Below are 22,345 nucleotides of genomic sequence, written 5' to 3'. Positions count from 1 at the left end.
CTGAGTTCCTGGTGAAAAGCAGCATTTGAAATATTTCACAGTTGTATTATTATATTGCACATAATATATATGGTCTTGCTATGTTACAGTTATTTGAAATATACCATAAAAGTGCTAATTGTCTGCATATTTTCAACAATGCACTCTTTTTTTTTTTAATGTAATTAAATATTTTTATCAGAGTGAACATTTAAATACGGTTGAATTTTTGTTCCAGGAATTAATTTAGACTGCCGTTTTTTTATTTGAAAAACAAAGGAAAATAAATGAACCAAATAAATGACCCTCAGTTCAAGATCGTCCCATGAGGAGGCTGTAATATAGATCCTTCATCCTCTTTTTATTTTTCATGCAGTTGTCAGGAGGGTAAACACTGAAAAGACTAATGTACACGCTGCACATTTTCCTCCTCATGTCCACGTCTCTCCAGGCTCCAGCAGCAGGTCCTGTCCGGCGGCTCGGTTCGCTCCCTGGCGGACGAGGACGGCACCGTGGACCGCCTGGGGAACTCGTCCAGTCCGGAGGCGAGTCTGTCCAGCAAAGCGGCGGCCTCAGCCATCTCCATCACCTCCAGCGACAGTGAATGTGACATCTGACACGGCCCCGGTGTTGATGAAGTGGAGGGGGATCCGAGTGAAAGACAATCTAATAAAAACGAGTCATAGTGCCTGCGTTGAGTTAAAACACACAACACACACATCACACACACACTGATACTGACTGATGCCAAAACGTGAGGGGATCTGACTGTGCGTCCTTGTCCTGTTATAGGCCTGTACACCTTTGGTTGCGTTTCACCCACGTGTGGATAAACTGAATTTAACACGGACCAGACATATTTCACGGACTAATCGCTAAACCGACGCCCTGAGAAGAAACGTAAAAAAGAAGAAAAATAAATCAACAACAACAAAAAAAAAAGAAGAAGAAAAGGAAAAATGGGATGAAGGGATCCGAGCGCCTAACCTGCTGTTCTCTGTGGGTATTTCATGTTGAAAAAAAAGAACTGTGATATTTTTACTTTACTTTCAAAGTTTTATAAATAATGTTTATTTGCCTATTTAAAAGAAACGATCTGCTCTGTCTCTTCGGATTTCATATTCATTTGCTTGGTGTTTTTAATACTTGTTGAGCATGCGCGCTTTAGTGAAAATGTGTTTCCGTATAACAGAAAAAAAAGGAAAGATAACTTAATAAAATAATTGTTGATGAAGGAATTATACATTTTAATTTCTTTTTATTTGGGATTGTCGTGTGAGAGGAAAAAAATAAAAATCTGGGATAAAATTCGAGGGAAAATATTGACATAGTTTAACAAAATCCTTCTTTAAAAAGCGCTTTTCTTGTTTAAAAACGTTTTTTTTATTTTTTTTATTCCACTGACACGTTTACAGAGGCGACGCTTAATTGGCCAGCATGCCGGGCGTCCTGTAACGCAGGGTGACAGCGAGAGGTCACGCAGAGGCCGACGCACTAACCCGGATGATCTGCGGGAGAGATCACACAGATCACAACACGGCAGTCTGAGGAAATGAGCTTTACACGGTTTACACAAACAGGCCTCTTCATAATAAAGTCCAGGTCCAAGTGTGCGTTAAAGCAACCAGGCCGTTCATTGTTGCTGCAGATGAATCCTTTAAATCAAAGGAGGCTCAAACCTCCATTATGACTGGTTTATTAAGGCTCAACCAATATATTTGTTGTAATGTTTGCATTAACATCATGTTATAATTACAAAAGATGTGTTTGGATCGTTCTGTTTCATATCTATTTTTTAATCTTAATTGGATTACGGGCAGGTGCAGTATTATATAACAATATTGAGTCAAGTCAAAATGATTTATTGATCTTGTTATTTTTTTATATTTGCACATTTCACATTATCGTGCTCAAAGTTAACACAACATTACGCATTATTTAGATGGTGTAAAGCTGCTTAATGTTTTTCTTTAACTTTATTTTTTAGTTAATGCAATATATCTGCAGCCTCCTTCTAAATTTAGGTTATGTTTTATTTATTTTTCTTCTTTCTAAATTTAGTCTAATCCGGGATTACAATATCTCTTTTCAGGCTTAAAACAATTTAAATCGAGTATATTTGTCTGTGCATTATTTCTGCTGGCTCATAAATAGACTTTAAATCCGGACAGTCTGCTGTTAATAGGGTGAGAGGAGCAAAATGAGCAAAAAGCACAAGTTAAAGTTGATCTTTTTTTCCTGACTGATGGGACAGACACCTGGTTTCCTCCCATTTGTCATTAATGAGGCAACAGTAACTTCTTCAACACACAAAAGTCTTTCAGCTGGAGACACAGCCGGGAAACAAATAAAGGGAAATAAATTGGATTGGGGTGCTTCTCTCTCTCTCTCTCTCTCTCTCTCTCTCTCTCTTTCTCTCCCTCTTTCCTTCTTCTTTACTTCTGCTGCCTCTCTTTCAAACCACGGGGACAAAATGGCAGAATATTTCCGTTTCCATTGAGGGTCTGAGGACGACCGGGGGGGACGGGATGAAAAAGTCTTTCTCGCAGTCAATACGGTTGTCAAACTGGTCAGCGGTAATCAGCGCTAATGATGGCTCTCCGGTCCCCGCTCGGACAAAAGGGGCCCCGCCGCTGTTTTGTGAAGGGAAGCGACCGAGGGTCCCTCTCCAAAGAAAAGGCCTCCTGTGAGGGTAGTCTGGGGCCACGGAAATCACAACTTCTCCTGTGTGTGTGTGTGTGTGTGTGTGTGTGTGTGTGTGTGTGTGTGTGTGTGTGTGTGTGTGTGTGCATGGCCCATTAAAAGGGATTTAATTACCAGTTGATTGTTTTGTGACTTGTAGTAGCCGGCTCATAGGCCCAGCACATTTATTGTGCTTCATTAATTCCATCTATTTTTTTTTGCAGGCTGCTGCATGTGCATGAATTAAACACTAAATATTTTTATTTTCTTATTTCTTTTTTCAATCAAACCAACCTCGGTGTTGCAGGAGGAGAGGGCTGGTCTGTGTCTGACATGCACCATGTGTGCGTGCTGCAGAACTTCTCCAGGAATTTCAGCCTCTCTCGCGGTGTCCTGTTAAGTTAAGGTTTGTTATATAAGTGCCGGTGTTAACTTGCTCTCTCAACCCAGTTTGTGGTGAGTTGAAGGACGAGCTGCTGCCTTGACAAACGCCTCTGTAATGTGATTGAATCTGTCGCACTGTGCACGCTGTTGCGAATGAATGAATTATAAACCTGATTAGTTATTTTTTTAAAGCCACAAACTAGTGAAAACTTTATAAATCCAATGCACTATTAACTCATACAAGAGTTCTGATCATATTAGTAACACTTGTTCTAATAATAATAATAATAATAATGATTTCTATTTTATTGCATTGGGAAATTAGAAGTAGCTCAATAAAAAAAGCCAACCATTGAGAGCAAAACAGACGCACGAAAAGCGAGTATTGATCCACAGAGGACCCTGAACTGCCTAAGTGCTCATGTTCTCTTCACAGTAGCTGGAAAGTCCCCAAAAAGCTTTTACTTTCCCATTTCTGATTCTGAACTCTACAAGAGGAATTCAAAAATTAGGTCTATAAGGTGGCTCACAGTCTGTTATATCCCTGGAAACATAAAGGAGGTCTCAGGTTGTGGAGACCCGTCTGACCTGCTTTAAAAAATCTATAATTTCACCAGTTTTATCCCACATATACGATTGAAATCATCTGCAATCCTGACAGGCATTGGTGGACGATTTATTGTATTAATGGTCTCTCAACTGTGGCACACCTGGGACAGCTGTTCTGAAATTAAATATATCTATATATCGTTTTTAAAATTGAAAAAATAATAAATCAAAATAAGTCCACAGCAGTAAACACCTTCGGTTGCTTTGGAAAACTGAATGAGACTCACAGCAACTGTCAGTGGCTCATCCTTTGTGTCAGTGGGTGTAGGTACAGTGATGTATTCACAAACAACCGGACACGTGCAAGTTATTCCCCTGAGAAACATTTTACAATATAAAAAAAGGAGTTTTTAAGCTTATAAAAGTGGATGAAAACTGCTGCGTTCACGGCCCTAGCCACCTTAAAAACATTGTCTTTGAACGTTACCTGGGGTTTTACACTAACATTGACTATAAATCTGGGAGAGGAGGATCATTACCCATGGATATGTTCGTTTTTATTTTCTGTGATGTTCCTCCACTGGTGGGATGTAACTCAGTACATTTCTTCAATTTTGAGGATTACTTTAGCTAAGAGTATTTCATTTTTTATGAATTTATACTTCATTTATCTGACAGCTCTACTTTGACAGTGCCCACTTTAATCGTTACACCAGAACAATTTAACTCAATGCAGTACAACACTTCTGCCATTAATTCTATATTAAAGATGCCAACAATGTTCAGTTTCTGTCGACACTGTCTCAGGTATTTGTTAGATTAAAGCATTAAAGTCCTGGACTGCATTATACTCAGAAGTGTTGCCCCCTATATCCCAGAATACAAATATTACAGAAACATCTCCCAGTATAATATACTTGTACTCTTTTAATATGACCTGAGATGTAAACGTGGAGTAAAATTATCAGCTGCAGCAACAGTGAGTCTAATACATCAACAATTATAATCCTTACACATAATATAGGTCTAAGGCCTGTCTACATAGTTATTGATCGTTTATTTTGATGCTGACACTGTTCTTTAATGCAGTATTTCTACTCTGTTGTATTAGTAAAACACTCTGAATACTTGTTCCACCACATGCTTAATACTAATGATAATAATAATAATAATGATAGTCATGTATTGGGAGGTGTCAGTCGTTCTGGTCCGCAGCAGTGAAGGGCTCACACACTGAAGCTGCTGTCACTCACATATCCCCTCTCCACACGCTTCCTGAAGTGGTGGAGGTCACTCAGCAGGCGGAACTTGTCCTTTTCAACCGGCCTTTTGTCCTCCACCGTCTTCACTTTTCAGCCAAAGCCCTCCTCGACAACATCTTTTTTTCTTTGCCCCCATTGCCAGTTGTTGACAAGGTTGAACCAGACCTCACTGGGTGATCTTTTGATAAATTCACCATCAAAATATTTTGTTCCAAGGGCCACATAAATCAACAGCTGCTGTTTTCCCCCCTGTTTGCTCTTTGTGCAAAGGCCATGAATTTATATCAACAACATTCACTTAAGTAAACCCGCTCTCTCCTCCCAGTGGTTCCCAACCTTGTGGTTACGGTTATTTCAAGGTTTTTGTGTCTTCTTTGTCACATATTAATGTAACTGATGTTTTTCTCCCCCATCACAGAGGAGCTCTGTTCAAAAGATGAGAGACAATCCCACGTGTGGCCCCGGTGGCTGCCTCCTGTTCTGAGGGCCTCACATGCTGCATCCATCATGATGACATGGAGAGGGAAACTGCATGATAATGACGCCCCCTGGTGGTGGTGATGTCCTACATGGCTGGATCCCTTAAATTTAAGAGCTGTTTTCTAATCATTTCAATCCAAATGAAGTCAGACATTAGCAGGCAGTCTACTGTTATTTTCAGTTTTCTGTTGGATGAGATAAAACTGAAACCAAACATATTGAGAATATTTTATTAATAATGATTTCATAATCAACTATATTGAATTGTTCTTGCTGTTAAAAAAATATATAAGATTTGGTTTTCTACAATAAATTGATTTTATAAATGCTATAAAAACATTAAAACAGTTTGACTTCTCACCAAAACTGCATCTATTTTCCCCCACATATTTATTTATTAACCTGCTTTATGTAATTTATCTCTTTGCATGATGCTCTGGATGCACAGCTCTGTATATTCAATCCCCTCAGGCCATCGTTGTGGATTCACTTTCATTGGCCATTCATCTCTCAACATTTAAAGTCAAAAAGAATAAAGAATAACATGACAGGTAGATTCTAATGAACACCATTGGTAATAATTGATAAGAAACAGAAACTCAGAGTATAAACTGAAGCTGAAATCCCACAGTTCCCAGGAAGGACGCTGTAGAACAATGAACAGTGTCCTTAGTTTGACATGGTTAGATTTAGAGATGGAGATTAAAATGTATGCAGTAGTTAAATCAACCATAGAGACGATGCATTTAGGCTCATTTGGTTCAGTTGGCTTGGCTCAGTGTTTCTACCATTTCCCTTTCCCCCTTGCTGTCCACTGTCTGTCTATCAGCTCTGGAGTTTCCACTCATCACCAGATTTCAGCTCGTGTGGTGTGATCATGTTCTCAGGCCACTTATAACTGTGCTTTCTAATCTCTGACTCTAGACTCATCCTTGTCTCCCTGCCTGACGACCTGTCACCCTCAGCCCATCTCTGCCTCACCTCCACTCACCCTCTCACCCTAAAGGAGCAGAAAACAAACCCTTCTAACTCTGAGTCTGCATCTGGATTCCCCACGTTGAATAAATCTGAATGGTATTGATACGTTTTCATCGATAAACCAATGCTTATAATAAAAAAGGAAACTGTCTTTATGTAATTGTCTTCATCATATAGGTATATATGGATATTTCGCGGGTTTATATTTAACACAGTGTGGAGGGTTTATATTTACACAGTATTTTTGCTCTATGTTGGATATTGGAGACTGTGATATTGTTGATTGATGTTTTGATGTATGTTGAATAATGGTGGGTTTGTTTTATACGTTTTCTAAAGCTGCATCATTCAGAGGACATGTACCTCTTTAACTGATTCTTTGATATTCCTGAAGCGAGATGGGCAGGAAGACACAGGGGATAGGAAACAATGTTATCATCAATAATAATAAGACTCATGGACACACAGGACTAAACAGAACGTCTGCACTGTCAGAAACATCAGCGAGTCTTAATTGAATAGATAATATAATTATAAGGCATCCTGACATCCACACTCCATACCAGCAGGTGGCGGTAAGGCACCAAATCGTTGTCAGCCAACCGCCAATAAAATCCAAAAGAAGAAGAAGAAGAAGAATAATGGCGCCTCCCTGTGGAGAGGAGTGTGTGACAGATCTGTCCCAAACAAACACGATATCAGACTCTTCTTCTCTCCTGAGAGCATGAAGACATGAGGCCGGAAGTCTGAGGTGAGTCCTCACGTCACCTCCTCACCACAGGCCGTCTGTGGATTTGTGTTGAAAGATGTCTCACCCTGCACAAATTTGAGACACAGTAATTTGATCAGATTTTTTTGGGGGGGGGGGGTTAACTCAATATGAAAAGTTGCTCTGTGGCTGAAGTTGATTCAATAAGATAAGATAAATGAAATGAAATGTCACTAAGGGTCTATATTTACTTTGGAAGAACTCATAATAAGTATTGTCCTCGTTCGTTTACTCCTAAATAATTTAAACATCCCACCATTGTTGTAGAGGGACACGTGATTTTCACATTAAGCTGTGATGTATTCAGCTTCTTTGGATTTAGACAATAAAGAAAACTACATTCGGTGAAATGAAGAAGTCACTTTTGGAGGGAAACTGGAGAATCAAGGCCTCAAGCCTCCAGCACCCAGCAGCCTGAAGGAGCACAGTTTGAATCTGTTAACAGAGCAAACACAAACTGACTCTTCATGTTCTTTCACTGGCTTCACTCAGGAGCCCAACTTTATGGCAAGTTTTAAGTCCTCCTGTTATTTTTGAATTGGATTCAATTTGAGTTGAGTTTTGTCCACAGCACACACAATGGAAACACAACCACAACAGAGTGAAGGATGTTGACAATGTTGTGTTAGGGGTTTGCGGGTGTGTTGTGTTTTGGCTTTTGAATCTGTGTTGTGTTGTTGCTCTTGCATTCGTGTTGTTGCATCCGTGTTGTTGCTTTTTCATCCGTGTTGTTTCTCTTGCATCCGTGTTGTTGCTTTTTCATCCGTGTTGTTTCTCTTGCATCCGTGTTGTTGCTCTTGCATCTGTGTTGTTGCATCCGTGTTGTAGCTCTTGCATTCTGCCTGTGTGTGACATCTCAGCCCTCTGTACTCACACACTGATGTTGTGCAGGTTATCACTTCAGGAGAACTCTCTTGATTGACTGACCCAGTTTACTTCTGCTGTAAGTCATCTCTTCTGCACAGGCCTCATTGTGCAGGAGGATCCATCTGCCCTCACACCGTCTGCTCCTCTGTCAGACCTTCTGTTTGTTGGCAAACATAAAGCAGACAATGTGAAACAATTACTGTGGCCTGGCCCAGATGATAACCACAAAAACATTCCACAAAATAACTTCATTCAAATTTTACCATATGAGTGAGCAGTAAAATGAGATAAATTGTGATAATGGTGCAGTGTCCATTTAAAAAGACAAACAAGATGATGTTGATCATTTCACAGTCCAACATTCTTCATTACTCCAGTTTGTGTGACATCATCTTTTACGATCTCATAGTGCAACACTCCATGATGTTCCTGATGATGTCACAGTTTGAGTGACATCATCACCCTAGGTTTTCCCCTTTAAGTTAAAGAAACATTCCTGGGAACCCTGCATATACGTCCCTTAGAATAATTTGACATTTCCTGGTTGTTGTTGTATTTTTTTTTTTACACTTCTTAGTTTTGTGAAAGAACACAGAAAATGTATCCTGATCATTTTAATGGATGAATCTAAAAACCTTTCACAGACCCCCTGGCTTTGTGCCACGGACCCCTGACCTCCATTTGAGGATATAAGTGCAACATTCCAGTGACACAGTCCACAACACAATTGTGATGTTATAGAATCATCTGTAGTGTTAATATAGATTAGTGAGCTTCTGTATTTTCCATTTTCTTGACAACTACTCATCTAAAAAAGATTAACAGTCAACACAGCAAAACTCCATTACTCAACAATACACCTGGTGAAAAGAAAAGTCCGGTGCTTTACTCGTGCATATTAAAAAAGAAATCAAGTTGCCAGAGTGAGAACCTCTTTGGGGCCCCACATGCTCTTGGGCCCCTGCACACCTACTTTACATGTATATTGGCAATGAATCACATTTAATGAGCTGAAGTTTTATATCTACATCATGAAAGTGGAGCATATTTACATTTTCTCTACAGTCAGTTTTATACAGTATTTGTCCACTAGATGGAGACAGTGACCTAAGAAAGGAGCTCCGTGAATAAACCTTTCATATGTTTTTCTCAGCTCTGAGTGGAACATGTGAACTTGTTTCCCTTTAAACTAAAAACCCATGACAGTCTTAAAATATTTATTTCGGTTTACACCAAAAATGGACGTGTACCAGAGAAACAGTAAAAGTGAACAGAGACAGCTTTTCAGCCTGAAAAGTTTTTTCACCTTTTCAATGATCATTTCTCTTTCTCATATGTGGCTCAAGGAACAACTCTCCGTTTACTTCCTGCAAAAAAGTCCTATTGAAATTTCACAATTTAAATTGTAGTCGCCACCTCTCCCACACATATACGGTTTGCATAGATATTATGGTATTTTACTACATTAATACAACTAATTCAAATATCAAAAGCCAAATAGCCTGTAGTTTACTTAAAGAAAAAGAAGACTTCATATTAAGTATGTGAAATCTGTATTTGTAGTTCTGCCCCGTAACCACAACATGGTGCACACAAGTCATGATACAGAGGAAACAACTCTAAAGTCCAACAGCCTCTGGCTTTGAGACATCTGTCCCATTTGAATGCATTAGTAGATAATAAACCAGGTTTTATGAAAGATCTCAGAGAATAACACGGTGACTGCTTTTAATAAAATAAAAAATAATGTTTTTCACAGAAGATTTTTTCCAACTCAAAAAGTAACGTCTGAGTGCTGCTTGTGATGATAGATTATTTAATCCAGCGTAAAAACAATTTCAACTGTAAAAAAAATAGTGTTTTAGTAAAGTTTTATTTTGACCCAAACCTACTATTGCTTCACTACCAGCAAGGTTTTTGTCCCTGGTGTCAACGAGAGTACAGCATTGCTGAGTGGAGAGTGTGAACGCACATGTGTAAGAAAGTGTTAAAGCAGGGCGAGGGCACCGGCTGGGATTTTAAGGGTCTATATTTAAACTCTCTGGTCTCTGGTTTCTGCAGCTGTCGCCAAGTTTAAGTTCAGCACCTTGAGCCTTTCTCAGTCATGCTCTTGGGTCATATGGTTATAAACCTGACAAAGTCGGAGTCAGAGGGAGGGAAGCGTATAGAATCTAGTCTGTGCCCCCTATCTCAACAGTTGTCCATGCACAGGGAAATCCAGCGAAAACATCTTGTTGGCGTCTGCAGCTCATATTTTTCTTCCTTTCTTAGTTAATGTGAAGTTATTCTTTACCCACCTCTAGTGTCAGTGGACTGTCCATGTCCAATCATCCACTCACACACTGACACTCCAACATGACTTCATAAAGCATCACTCTACATCATAATATTACTACATGTCTTCTAAAGTACTTTTTAATCACACAATATAAAGCAGAATGTTTTGTTTGTCTTGATTAGATATAACAATTCATCTTTACTCCGCATATTGCAGAATGATTTGATATTTACAGTAGAGTCTAAATATCCAAGCAGCCCTCAGGCTAAATGCTTTGCTATTTATTTGTTTATTTCTTGTTACAGTATTTATTTATTCGCTGGTATTTTAACTTTACAAAAAACTGCTTGCGTGAGACAAACAATGACATCATGGTAATATAACATTTACCCCAGTTTTGATTACAATCTGCCTCCGTACAGTAAATACTTTGTGTTAATAATGGATGGCTAAAAAGGGAGCATCTTGATATATGTGCATCTTGATATATGTGCGTAAATAGAGTGAATTCTTTGGGACAGATTTCAGAGACGATCTTTGCGACTAACTGATGTATCACTTCTTTTCAGGTTTCTCTAAAAGACGTCTTCTGCAGGAGCTAACAGTCTGATTGAAGACTCTGGATGATGAGAGGGAATTCCTCCTTTCGGCTTCGTCTCTGATGAGTAAGTGACTTCCAAATTTTTTTCCAACTGCACCGACTGTAGCTTTAATAAAGACGTTAAAGTGCACATGATTACAGCTGCCACACGTGATGACTGTGCTCCCCATATGACAAAGATCCTATAATTTAGCACCTGAGCCTTTTACTTTAAACTCAGTAAAACAATCATTCATTTGCAGATAGATAAATAGATAGATGGATGGATTGGTTGTGCGCTGAGGTCCGCTGCCTACTGTGCAGTGGCACTTCTGTGCCTAATAACAGAGCTTAGCTGGCATACCAGAGCCGGTGGCACGTTGGGGTAGCTGCAGCTCAGAGAGAGCCTGGTAATTACCACTGGCCGCTGACACCATGCCACAAATGCACCAGTCAGCAGCGAGAGGACCAGTGGAGCATTTCCCCTCCTCCTCCTCCTACTCCTCCCTCTGCTGCCAGGATGATCTGATGATCAGCCGTGACATAGAAGTGGTTAGAGAGGACTAGGGAGAAAAAAAGGGAAAGAAGTTTTCTCTTTTTGTCTGCCCTCATCTCTGACACACTCGACTGGACTGTCAACACTGGATGAGGAGTCCTGGAGTCTTTCTCTCAGGGGCAGCCTGCTGGAAAACACACTGCAGGGCCGGAATGGGAAGTTTATTTTGCTTGGTACATGCATATCTGAGGGATGTGGGGCTCCGTGCACAGAGGGCTGCAGGAGTTTTCTGCACAGACGAGTTCATCACTGCAGAGACCTCCTCCTCCTCCTCTACATCCTCCTCTTTCTCTGTCTGAGGAAATAGTTTCAGCTCATCCCCACCCCTGATTTTTAATTCCTCTCCCACTGTAATTTCTCGCCTTCTCTTTTCTTCTCCTCCCTGTCTCTCTGTCCCTCTATCATCTGCAGGCTAAAATAGTCCCAGCAGCTTTTTTCTCTGGGCCTTTGTCCCTGCTCAGGGAGACGTTTGGCACACAGAGGATCGTGTTACAACTTTCATTTCCTGAATGTTTTTCTTTTTTTTTTTCTTCCTGCATGGAACCAAGAAGGGTATTTTATCCCTCTCTGCAGTATGAAGATGAAGGGGCGAGGGGGAGTGAGATGGCAGCTCGGATTCAGGCCGCTGTCACTCCAACGTTGGCAAACAAATAAAGTGAAAACTGCTCAGAGCTGCGGGGTCCCGGTGGAGAGAAGCTGTGGTGTGGTTTGGTGCACAGCGGGGGTGTGGATCATGTGTGTGGAGTTAAGATATGAGGGGGGGGGGCTGGTTACTTGAGCTATTTGTGAGCCCCGGGATAGGTGAGGTGATGCCTCTTGGGAGTGTGAGGTAGATTTTATTATCCCATATCCCATACCACTTCCTCTTGTTGTGTCTGCCACCCGGCCCCCTCCCCGAAAACCCCCTCGAGCCTGGAGCAGTGATGTGTCTGTGTTTAGTCTCATGGATGTAGAAGCAGGAGAACGAGCTGCAGAGTGGTGGCAGTCTGCAGGATGATTAAATCTTAATTCTACTGTTAAATAGTCACCTTATGATATTAAACCATCATTATAGCTCTGGGTGTGGCTGCTTCCTTTAAAGGTCCCATCAAGTCTCATTAACGCCCAACACCTTCCTGTGCTGTAGGTGATAAATACAAGTGTTGATAATTTTTAAGGCAGTAAATGTACTTTAAAGGATACATTTGATGTTGTTCTGTATTTTTCTTTTTGTCAACAAAGTGCGCAAAAAGACCAAAAAACAAAAATGTTGGTTATTTGTTGGTAAGATTATGTAAAAACGACTAAACCGATCAAGGGATGGGCTCTGGGCCTGGGAAGAGTAACTCATTCCACTTTGCTATGGATACAGATTCAAGTGTGGATCCAGACATTTTTTTTCACGTCACGTTGCAACACAGAGAATTGCTCAAAATTGTTCAAAATGTTTCTGAGTGTGATGCACAGATCAGTTTTCCACAGTTTATAATGATAACACAATTTAGGTCATTTAGTTCATGAGACCACTTCCTCATTCCTTCTACATTTCTACCATTAGAAGTAGATAATTGTGTGTAGGATTGTTCGGCCTTGGCGGAGGAATACTCTAGTGCCATCCCAGTTTTACCTGTTTCCATGGCTGCAAGAAACTAGTTCCCACTGAAATAAGTCTTTGAAGACCACTCACAAACAATATTTCTCTAAAGGTTGAGTCACATCTGGAAGCAGCTGTAGTTTTAAACTAAAATCTAACTCAAACAGAAGTAGAGGCATTGTTGGGCACTTTTATTATTAAGCACTGTCGCATGGTATTGACAGTGTAGGCTGTGTGGGGGTGACTTAAAAGAAGCTACAGTTTGTATAAATGGTAAAAAGGATGGGAAATGTCACCCAGTGCAGTGATGTGGCTTCACTGAGGAGTGTTTAATAGTTTTTGAAGACAATGGAGCTCTGTAGAACAATGGAATAAGATGTCAAGCTTCAGATACACAGTCAATACTTGTTAGTGTGAGAGATTTCTTATTGTCTTTTCATGAGATTTGTGGGATTTGTCAACAATAAGAAGAAAACAGAACATCGCCAGTATCATCCTTTGAGTTAGTCTTATAAAGACTTACTTCACTACAACACACAGTACGACATTCTGCTGAGCTTCAGCAAACTAAGGGTTACGCAGACATTTACAGTCAGTCGCCCAGCCATCCAAGGAAAAAGTAGCTTGGTTTTCATTTTGTTTGGCTGCTTTGTTTGCTGTCTGGTTTTTCAGTTTTTTGGCATTTTGAAATTGATCCTTTAACCGTTTTTAAATTGTCAAAGATACGATTACAACTATAATAACAGACACAGAACACCGCTGCACTGTGTTTTGTTTTAATTTTCCCACACACACTGTCCAGCTGCAGTAAAATCACACTATTGTACAACACTTGCAGCAAATGAATTAAAAAAAGAGAGTATGTTTGTTATTTACATCTTCAGCCACAAACATGATGTGAAAATCAGAGAATCCTGGGCTCCCCACCCTTCCAACAAGTTTCAGTAAAATGGGGAACATCAGCCATAGCTCATAAAAATGGCAGAAATAAGGTTAAACTAATTAAGATGATAATCAGCAACATTTTTCAGTCTATTCCAGTGATTTTCAGTCCGATTTCTGTCACTGCTCTAACGTATCTTCATATTAATGTCGTGGTTTTTTGTCCTTCATAAAGCGCCCATGCATCCTGTCACCTGTACGGTGAAATATTGACCCTGGATGAACAGTGGACTCCATGTGGATCTGTTTTAATTTGGCTTCAAAGAGCTGAAACTTAACATATCCAAAAATCAGTTAAATCCTCCCAGAAGTAAATTCTTAAAAAAACAACCCCAGACTGTGAAGTCACTTTCCTGATCAAAAACACGAGACTAATGCCACTATCACCTTTCCCTCCCTGCTCCAAAAATATAGATATCTGATTCTCGGCAACCAGAGCTGGCTTTTGACTCAGGAAGAGTTTTGTTATACGAGCCTGTGCCTTCTGGCCACATTTCTTTTATACAAGTCTTCTTTTGTAGACACACACACACAGACACACACACAGACACACAGACACACAGACACACACACACACACACACACACACACACACACACACACACACACACGTACACACGTCTTATCTTGTCTCTGTCTCCTCCTCTTGTAATGCAGTAGAATCTTTTCCTCCTCTTTCGTCAGGTAATGTATATGATGCTGTCCTTTACTTGACACAGAACAGGCTATTTAACACCCTAATAGTTGGGGTTTGTCTGCAGAGTCTCCTCCTCCTCATGTCTGAACTCTGGGTCAGACATCACTCATCCCACTGGAAGACAGAGACAAATATTTCTCTCAGCTCCGTCACATATGAGCTTCCTGAACGGCTTCCTACATTTGTGAGGGGGGGAGGTATCTTTAACATGCAGCAGCTCCTGCATCAGTGTAATGATCTCTTTTTTAAACATGGAAATATAGCAGACGCCATTCAGGATATGTTATGTGACTTTTATTTTCTCAGATACAAACATGCACGCACACACACACACGCACACACACACGCACGCACACACGCACGCACACACACACGCACGCACAGGCACACACAGACACACACGCACACACACAGACAGACAGGCTGTACACACGTATCTATGTGTACACATGTACATACACACACATAGATACATAGGCCTACACAGACACACACACAGAAATGCACGCAGACACACACATGTACACACAGACATATACACACTGACACACATATGGACATGTAGACATACAGACACGCAGACAAATGGCACACACACTGACACACAGAGAATACATACGCTCACAGACAGACACATGGAGACGCACACAGTCACATACACACACGGAGTACACACACACGGCCTGCATCTGCCTCTGGGTATGACCAGGCAGGAACATTGTCAGATCCATGCATCATTGGTAAGAAAATCTCTCAGCCCCGGCCGCCCACACCACCACCACCCCCACCCTTCTGAGGCAGACCTGAAAAGATCCTTTTGTCCCTCATCACCCGCCTGCCCCACCACCGCCCACGCACACACCTTCCCCCCCCCCTTCTCTCATACAGCTTTGCGGTTATGGATACCTGGGCCTGTGTCACACCCGGCTCCTCATGTGCATGTAAAGCTACCTGCGGGCACCAGACCGAGAACAGACGCTGAGACCGTGCAGCTCAACCTCAAAGTTCCTCAGCCTTGGATTTTTGTCCTCATGCAGGAGATGTACACTGAGAAAAAACATTAACTCATGTAGCTCATGCACATACGGCTCAGGCTCATGCGGGCTACTCTCTTTGTTTATTTGCTCACGTCAGGGCCCTTCCTGCAGTTGATTTAGAGCCACTGCCACTTACACCTATGGCAAATGAAATGCCCTTTTGATGACTCGGACTCTGTTTGCCATCAGCAGCTGTTGCTCCGGGCAACGGCCTGCTTTCGGCTGACGTTACCTTCAGTTTTTGTCCTCTACGGGTCTACAGGCAGGAGCATCCACTTGCACTTGTTGCATGGCTGATGAGAGGAGGACACACTGTACTATGCGGCTGATGCAGCAGATAGATTTATGAACGCAGACGTTGTCCCTGTGGATTCGGAAGAGAGGGATCGGAGTGTGATTAAAAGCACTGTCAAAGTTTCCGTGTTGGATTGATTTTAGTCTCTTGCACATCCTGAAGGTGACTCAGAGCCGGTGTAATCCCTGCTGCGTCCGTACCCTTCTGGACATGTTGTTGTTAGATTAACAGGAATGAGGAGTCACTTTGGTGGCTTTGTGATCACCTGTTTGTTAATTTGTGAATATTTAGCCACACCGTGTGCCAAGAGAGCACGGCACCTGCTGTGGTAGGAATCAAACAACGTCCAAACAAGCGTCTGTGCTCCCTCCTGACCTCTGCTGAATGTCACACTGAAATAGTGGGGTTCTTGTAATTTATATCCATAATCTTTCTGTGCTTCATCAGTTCCAGAATTTGTGATAGAACTCCTGTGATATTTTAAATTGTAAGTGTTCCAAATGGTTATAGAATTTGAAGTGGGACTTGCAGGGAAAGGTCTTAGCACAAAAATATATGTAAATTATTCTCTACAATGTTAATTTTACTTTTATGCCAGAAATCTTTAAATAATCATGCATATATCTATGCTGACATTTTGTAATTACACTCTTCATATTCCTGCTTGAAATTAATTTCATACATATAGAATAAAATGTGTTTGTGGTATAGATACTTACAGTTATTAAGTATATCCATTTCTCAAGTGTCCTAAGTGAATAAGCGATGGGAACCTTTATGATCACAAGTTATTTGTTTTATTCCCCACAAGAGAAGGTTGTGTATTTGTGCTCCTCGTAGTTTGAAGTGATGAAGCTCGGACAGTAAAATGTGTGAATGTCACATATTGTAGGTCATTGCACACTTAAAATAAAGATTTGATAAAATTGAGTTTGCTCATATTTGCAGGCCACAGATCTGATGAAGCAAGTTAACTGATTGTATTATTATATTATTTGTAAAATCTTAACTATGACTTTTGTTTCTTTAGTTATAATTATTATTATGTAAATATATATTTTGGTGTATTTGTAACAGTTAGTTATATCACAGATTAAATCTAAACAAAACATATGATCGGCTGATGAATAGGATCAATTATGTTAGTTTGAATGACCCAGCAGTAAATGAATACAAATTAGGTTTTTTTCAGCGACATCATTACAGGCCTGAATGGATCGTTCACCCACCAACAATAAGAAAACACTAACAGGAGCTCTTCTGCACAAGTAACCTTTTATCTCTGCAAACACGTTGTACTTAAATCTAAGTAAAATTCTTAATGCACCATTTTTGCATTTACATGGTGAGGTATTTTTTTCCTTTGAGTCAATGATATTAGTACATGTCCCAAAAATGGTTTTCACATATTTGATATAGAAAAAGTCAGAGCAAGACGCACCAACCAAACCTCTGCTGACTGAAGGTCTGCTGAGGACATCCACACAGACACATCACTCAAACACAACCATATGGAGAGCTGCAGTATAGATGTGGAGCACAGCCCCTGGTGTTTTCAGACGTCAGGGGCTGAGCGAGTATGAAAGAGTATATAAGAGAGGGGGAAAAGAGAGAGAGAGAGAGAGGGAGAGGGAGGCCTCTGGGATGCAGAATATACCTCAAGGTCCCTCCACTGAGGCCGGGGCCGCTGCAGCCCCTGCAGCCCTGCAATCTTCGCAATCAGGCAGTAATGCTGGCAGCAACTGTTTCAGATTATGCTCAGGAAATCCTCGGTGCTCTCCGCTCAAAACAATTTACCCTGACATGAGCCCAAAGAGCAGGGGGCGGTGGAGGGTGAGGAGGAGAGAGGACCAGGGGAGCTGTCCTCACCACAGCCCTTCTCTCTGGACACAACAGTCTCATTATTAAATACATCCATCAATGTCCATCAGGTTATAATAATACTAATTTATATTATTATTTTTACTATCGATATTTGTAGCAGTGTGTTTTTATGGTGTTGTTTATCATGAGAAGAATCCTGATCAGATTGTCTATTATAGATAAAGATATAAATATGTATTTATCCGCATTTTTTTAAGATAATATCAAAATGTCTGTATGGTTATTTTTCATTTTTCTTTTCTTTTCTTTTTCATCATGAGGCAGTGATATTTTCCCCCTTTTTTGGTATTATTATAATTATAATAATTGTTATTGTTGTTATCATTATTATTATTATCGTCATTGTTACTATTAGGGGATGTTCGCGCATTATTTGTTCAGAAAGCTAAGAGCTGCGGCTGCTGGTGGATGTGGAGTGGTGGCTCTTTCCCATGGCCCGGAACCGACAGAACAAACTCTCGGGGAGAGCAAAGAAAACACGGCAACAAAAAAAAGTCAATGATCCGCAGCAGTGGAACGAAAAAATGACGAAAAGAGAGAAAAGAAAAAAACTCTTTCTCTTCAAGCCAAACGTATAATATTATTAGTATGATGGAGAGAGGGAGCTGGTTCCTGTGTACACAGACAGCCTCCTGACAGACAGACAGCTGCTGATGTTGACTCACACTGGTATAATTACATTTCCTTTTGTGACTCTGCTTTTGAATGATATGTTCAGATCCTGAATGGACCAGTGTTATTGTGGAAAAGCTAAAGAAGTGGCGGAGCAGGCTTTAATCTCCACAACATGTCGTCTCTGGATACTTTACAATAAGAGATTCACATCCCAGGATAATGTAGAATCCAAGGGCTTGTTTGGAAAATCCTTCATATCATTTCTATTTTTTTCCCCAAGAGGCAGATAAAAACATACTAAATAGGAAAACAACTGTATGATCTCAAACATGATCATTTAATTTAATTCACTATTAATTCGTGGATGGATTCATTTCGTTTTGCGCCTGTTTGGAGGCCATGATCTATTTTGTTCCTTTCCTCCAAATACAGAAATAACACAGAGCCATAATGCGTTACTTTAGTTTTATTGGAAACTAATGACCATGACTCTAATGAAAACGTTACCTCTTTAGTTTCCATCGCAGGAGCTTTTCCCATAACTCTTCTCTTATCTTAACAAAATATCATAAATTAAGCACAGGGGCAGTCAGTCCACTTAAGTGTTTGAGTTTCACAGAGGTCCTGGTGGCGTTGGTGTGTTGTTCATGTGCAGGAGGAGAAGACCCCTCCTCACAGCTGGGGCCATAACACAGGTATAAGCGCATAAAGGGATTTTTTTTGTTCTATCACCAAATTTAACGACAGACAAGTCAGTCTATATTATAAGGTAGAGGCTACTATAGTGTTATTTCATACATGTACTCAATCTCATCAGTCTTTTCTTGTTGTAAAATAAAATAATCTGGCAGCCTCTCTCTAAGAGCCCAAATCCACAAGGCTGGAGGTTAGAGGTCCCAACAAGGAGTCCTGCAGCTGGTGCGGGTGTCCGTGCATGCCGTGCACCGACTGTGGGGCCCCCAGGCCGGACATGGGGTAAGCGGAGGCCCCCGGGTGGCTCATGTTACCCTGGAGCAAAAGCGCTGAGTTCTGGTCCGGGCTCTGGGGCGGAGAAAACTCGTCCTCTGAGCTGGACATGAGAGACTTTCCTCCGTCCAGCGGGGACAGCTGGTTCTGTTTGTTGCCGCCTGCGTTGCTGTTTTCGCTGTTCTCTCTGGAAAAGACAACCAGGAGGGAGGAAATGTTATAAAACAGGCCGAGAGGATGTGTTTGTGTGTTAGATACATTTCGAAGCTTTAAAGAAATAATAAGAAAGCAGCCATGGTTGGTTTACTCAAAATAACAGGCCTGGGCCTTGAAGACAAACTAAACAGGGATTTTTAGCTTTTCATTTTTTTTTTACATTACATGTTATATTTCATATTCAGGGTGTTGTGGTCTGTTTTAATCTATATTAGATTATTTGACCGATGTAAACAAAGTGTTTTATGGTTGTTATTATTGTAGGTTATCCCAGTTCAACCTTTAACATGTGAGTCAAAATATCCACGTGAGTCAAAATGTGGCCACGTTGTTTTTTGTGTTTTATCCATCATTAGTAAATAGGATACGTTTTTTCTTTTTAAAATTTTTATTATTATTACTTTAAATCTCTGGGATTCCGGTTGAGACAAGATGTTTGGGAAGAAATCACAATTTGATTTGTCAACTGTTTGTTTACTAAACCAGGACCGAACTGATTTGGACTTAAACATATACAATTAAAAACCACTCTCTGAAATTAAATAAAAAATACTATTATATTCTACATTTCTATTTACACCCATCTATCCTATATTCCTGTCTCTTTTCTCCCTGTGTTGACACTAAAGTCAGAGCTCTGTGAGTCTGATACACTTTTTTAATTCTCTGTTTATTTGCAGCCACATCTCTTTAAACCCTCCTCAGACCTGAAGAATAATTCCGTGTTGAAAAGTTGTTGTTATTAAAAGTGTAAACGTGTTTTATTGTGGATGGAATCAGCAGCGAGGCGGCGCCAGACAAACGTACCTCTCCTTCGCCTCTGCGGCTCTGTCCCTCTGCCGTCTGTTTTTGAACCAGTTGCTGACCTGCGTCGTGGTCAGTCCCGTGGCCTCGGCCAGCTCCCTCTTTTCCCGCGGGGACGGGTACGGGTTGTGCGTGTACCACTCCCTCAGCACCCCCCGGCTCTTCTCCTTGAAGCAGTAGCTCGTCTCCTCGCCGTCCCATATCGTGCGGGGCAGCGGGAATTTCCTGCGCACCCGGTACTTCCCGACGGCTCCGAGCGGCCGGCCGCGCAGCTTCTCCGCCTCCACGTAGTGCGCCTTCAGCCACAGCTGCTGCAGCTTCGGGTGGTTGTGCGGGGAGAACTGGTGGCTCTCCAGGATCTTGTAGAGCTCCCTGAAGTTCCCCCGGTGGAAGGCCACCACTGCCTTGGCTTTGAGGACGCTCTCGTTCTTGTGGAGGTGATCGCAGGCGGGCAGGGACCACAGGAAGCGGCCGAGCCTCTCCAGGTTTCCTCCCTGCTGCAGCACCTCGCAGACGCACGCCACTTGCTCCTGCGTAAAACCGAATGACGGCAATATAGACATGATGCCCGCGCTCTCTCCTCCGCCCAAAACGTCCGTATCCAAAACGAAAGCTGTCCTTTCTTTATTTCTGGCTTTTTTTTACGTGTCAATAGTTTGTTGTCGCGATGCAATCCAGGCGCAATCCTTCCGCGCAGCACAGGCCCTATCCACTCCAGCCCCTGATGCGCGCAGCAGATTGGGATGTTGATTGTTGGGACAATTTGTTCCTGCTGGAGATATGTCAGGCTTAAAGGGAGCCTGTGCGTTTCGGTGATTGGCTCTCCCTCTGCCCTGCACCCTGTACAGCAGAGCAGCACTGACTTTGCAGCTCCGTTTCCTCCCCAGAGGCAGTGCGTCAGGGGCTGAAATAGGAGCGCTTCCACCTCCCGCCCCCACAGCCCCTCTCCCGCTCCAGCTGAGGGAGCAGAGAGCAGCACCTAAACACTAATCAGTTATTACAGACCTCTTTAAAAAAGCCTTATTAACATGTTCTGAATATACATCTGATTTAATGTATACACGCTTCCCCATGTGGGGCAAACCGCACACACTGCATCTCCGTGCGTTATCAGTAATCACAGTCAGTGGAGGGTAAAGCCACAAAAACACAAGTGGAGGGAAGTTAATCCACTTTAGAGGCGCAGACATCATCAGGACCAACACGTGGATAAGCAACAACAAACTAATATTGCAGGATGTTACAAAACAACTTTGTGGATTTGTATTTATCACTGTGTTTTACAAGTGTTGTGCCAGTGCAGCTGATTGTGGTTGACGCCCACCCCCTTAATTACATTCAGATTGAACATTGTGTTGTTATCCCCTCCTTTCATAGTCTATTAATTACCGGAGCCGTTTATTTTACGAGGTGATATAATTTAATAAGTGAAGCTAAGATGAGTTGGGTCCGCGCCTGTGCCATTACTACACTTCTTTTATACGAGGGACCTGCAGTACCTGCCAAATGTGTTATGGCCCATAGACCACCGGTAGGAAATCAGCCACTTAAGGGTTTGTGTGAGAGAGAGAGGGAGTGTGTGTGTTTGTGTGTGTGTGTGTGTGTGTGTGTTGGGGGGGGGGTAGTAAAATGCCACATGGTTTAAGCTTGATATACAATTTGACAAACATCAGGATTTTATAAATTCAGTATAAACAGATTCAATTCAGAAGATTTTGCACCTTTACACATCTACTCTTCACTTTTCTTTATTCCTGCAGATTCCCATGGCTGAAAATTAATGTCCCATATAACATCCCCCCTATCTCCTCATATTTGCTATTTCTTGTGTGTGTGTCTGTGCGTGTGTGTGTGTTTAAAGAGCTCCTTATTGCAGCCTGTAGCCTAACATCTATATTTCAGGGATTAGACGGGCACCGCTGTGGCTCCAGTGTTTTCTGTGGAGTGAAACA

The 22,345-nt window shown here is 41.5% G+C and overlaps 2 protein-coding genes across 4 annotated transcripts in view; one reads left to right on the top strand and one right to left on the bottom strand.

The window, feature by feature from the left end:
* Positions 1 to 22,345, top strand: part of six6a (SIX homeobox 6a) — a 29,945-nt gene that overhangs the window by 2,359 nt on the left and 5,241 nt on the right. Inside the window, exons 2-5 of one of the 3 annotated variants that reach the window (XR_002202617.2) lie at positions 431 to 978; positions 2,969 to 3,067; positions 5,275 to 7,065; positions 10,798 to 10,893. Coding sequence is in view for 1 of the 3 variants with exons in the window: in XM_020084755.2 (XP_019940314.1) it covers positions 431 to 596 (166 nt within the window). In the remaining 2 variants the exon portion in view is untranslated. Of the gene's footprint in view, positions 1 to 430; positions 1,218 to 1,394; positions 2,925 to 2,968; positions 3,068 to 5,274; positions 7,066 to 10,797; positions 10,894 to 22,345 lie in introns of those variants that run through there. The other 2 variants (XR_002202618.2, XM_020084755.2) reach the window with 2 other exon arrangements.
* On the bottom strand, positions 18,859 to 21,345 carry LOC109628050 (homeobox protein six1b). The gene is made up of 2 exons (XM_020084923.2): positions 20,397 to 21,345; positions 18,859 to 19,560 (listed from the first exon to the last, which is right to left on the bottom strand). Exons 1-2 carry the CDS (start codon positions 20,954 to 20,956, stop codon positions 19,266 to 19,268), a joined length of 855 nt encoding a protein of 284 aa, XP_019940482.2. The 5' UTR covers positions 20,957 to 21,345; the 3' UTR covers positions 18,859 to 19,265.

This window comes from Paralichthys olivaceus, chromosome 12 (genome assembly GCF_024713975.1).
Source record: "Paralichthys olivaceus isolate ysfri-2021 chromosome 12, ASM2471397v2, whole genome shotgun sequence".
Lineage (NCBI taxonomy): Eukaryota > Metazoa > Chordata > Actinopteri > Pleuronectiformes > Paralichthyidae > Paralichthys > Paralichthys olivaceus.
This window is presented reverse-complemented; position numbering and strand designations above follow the sequence as displayed.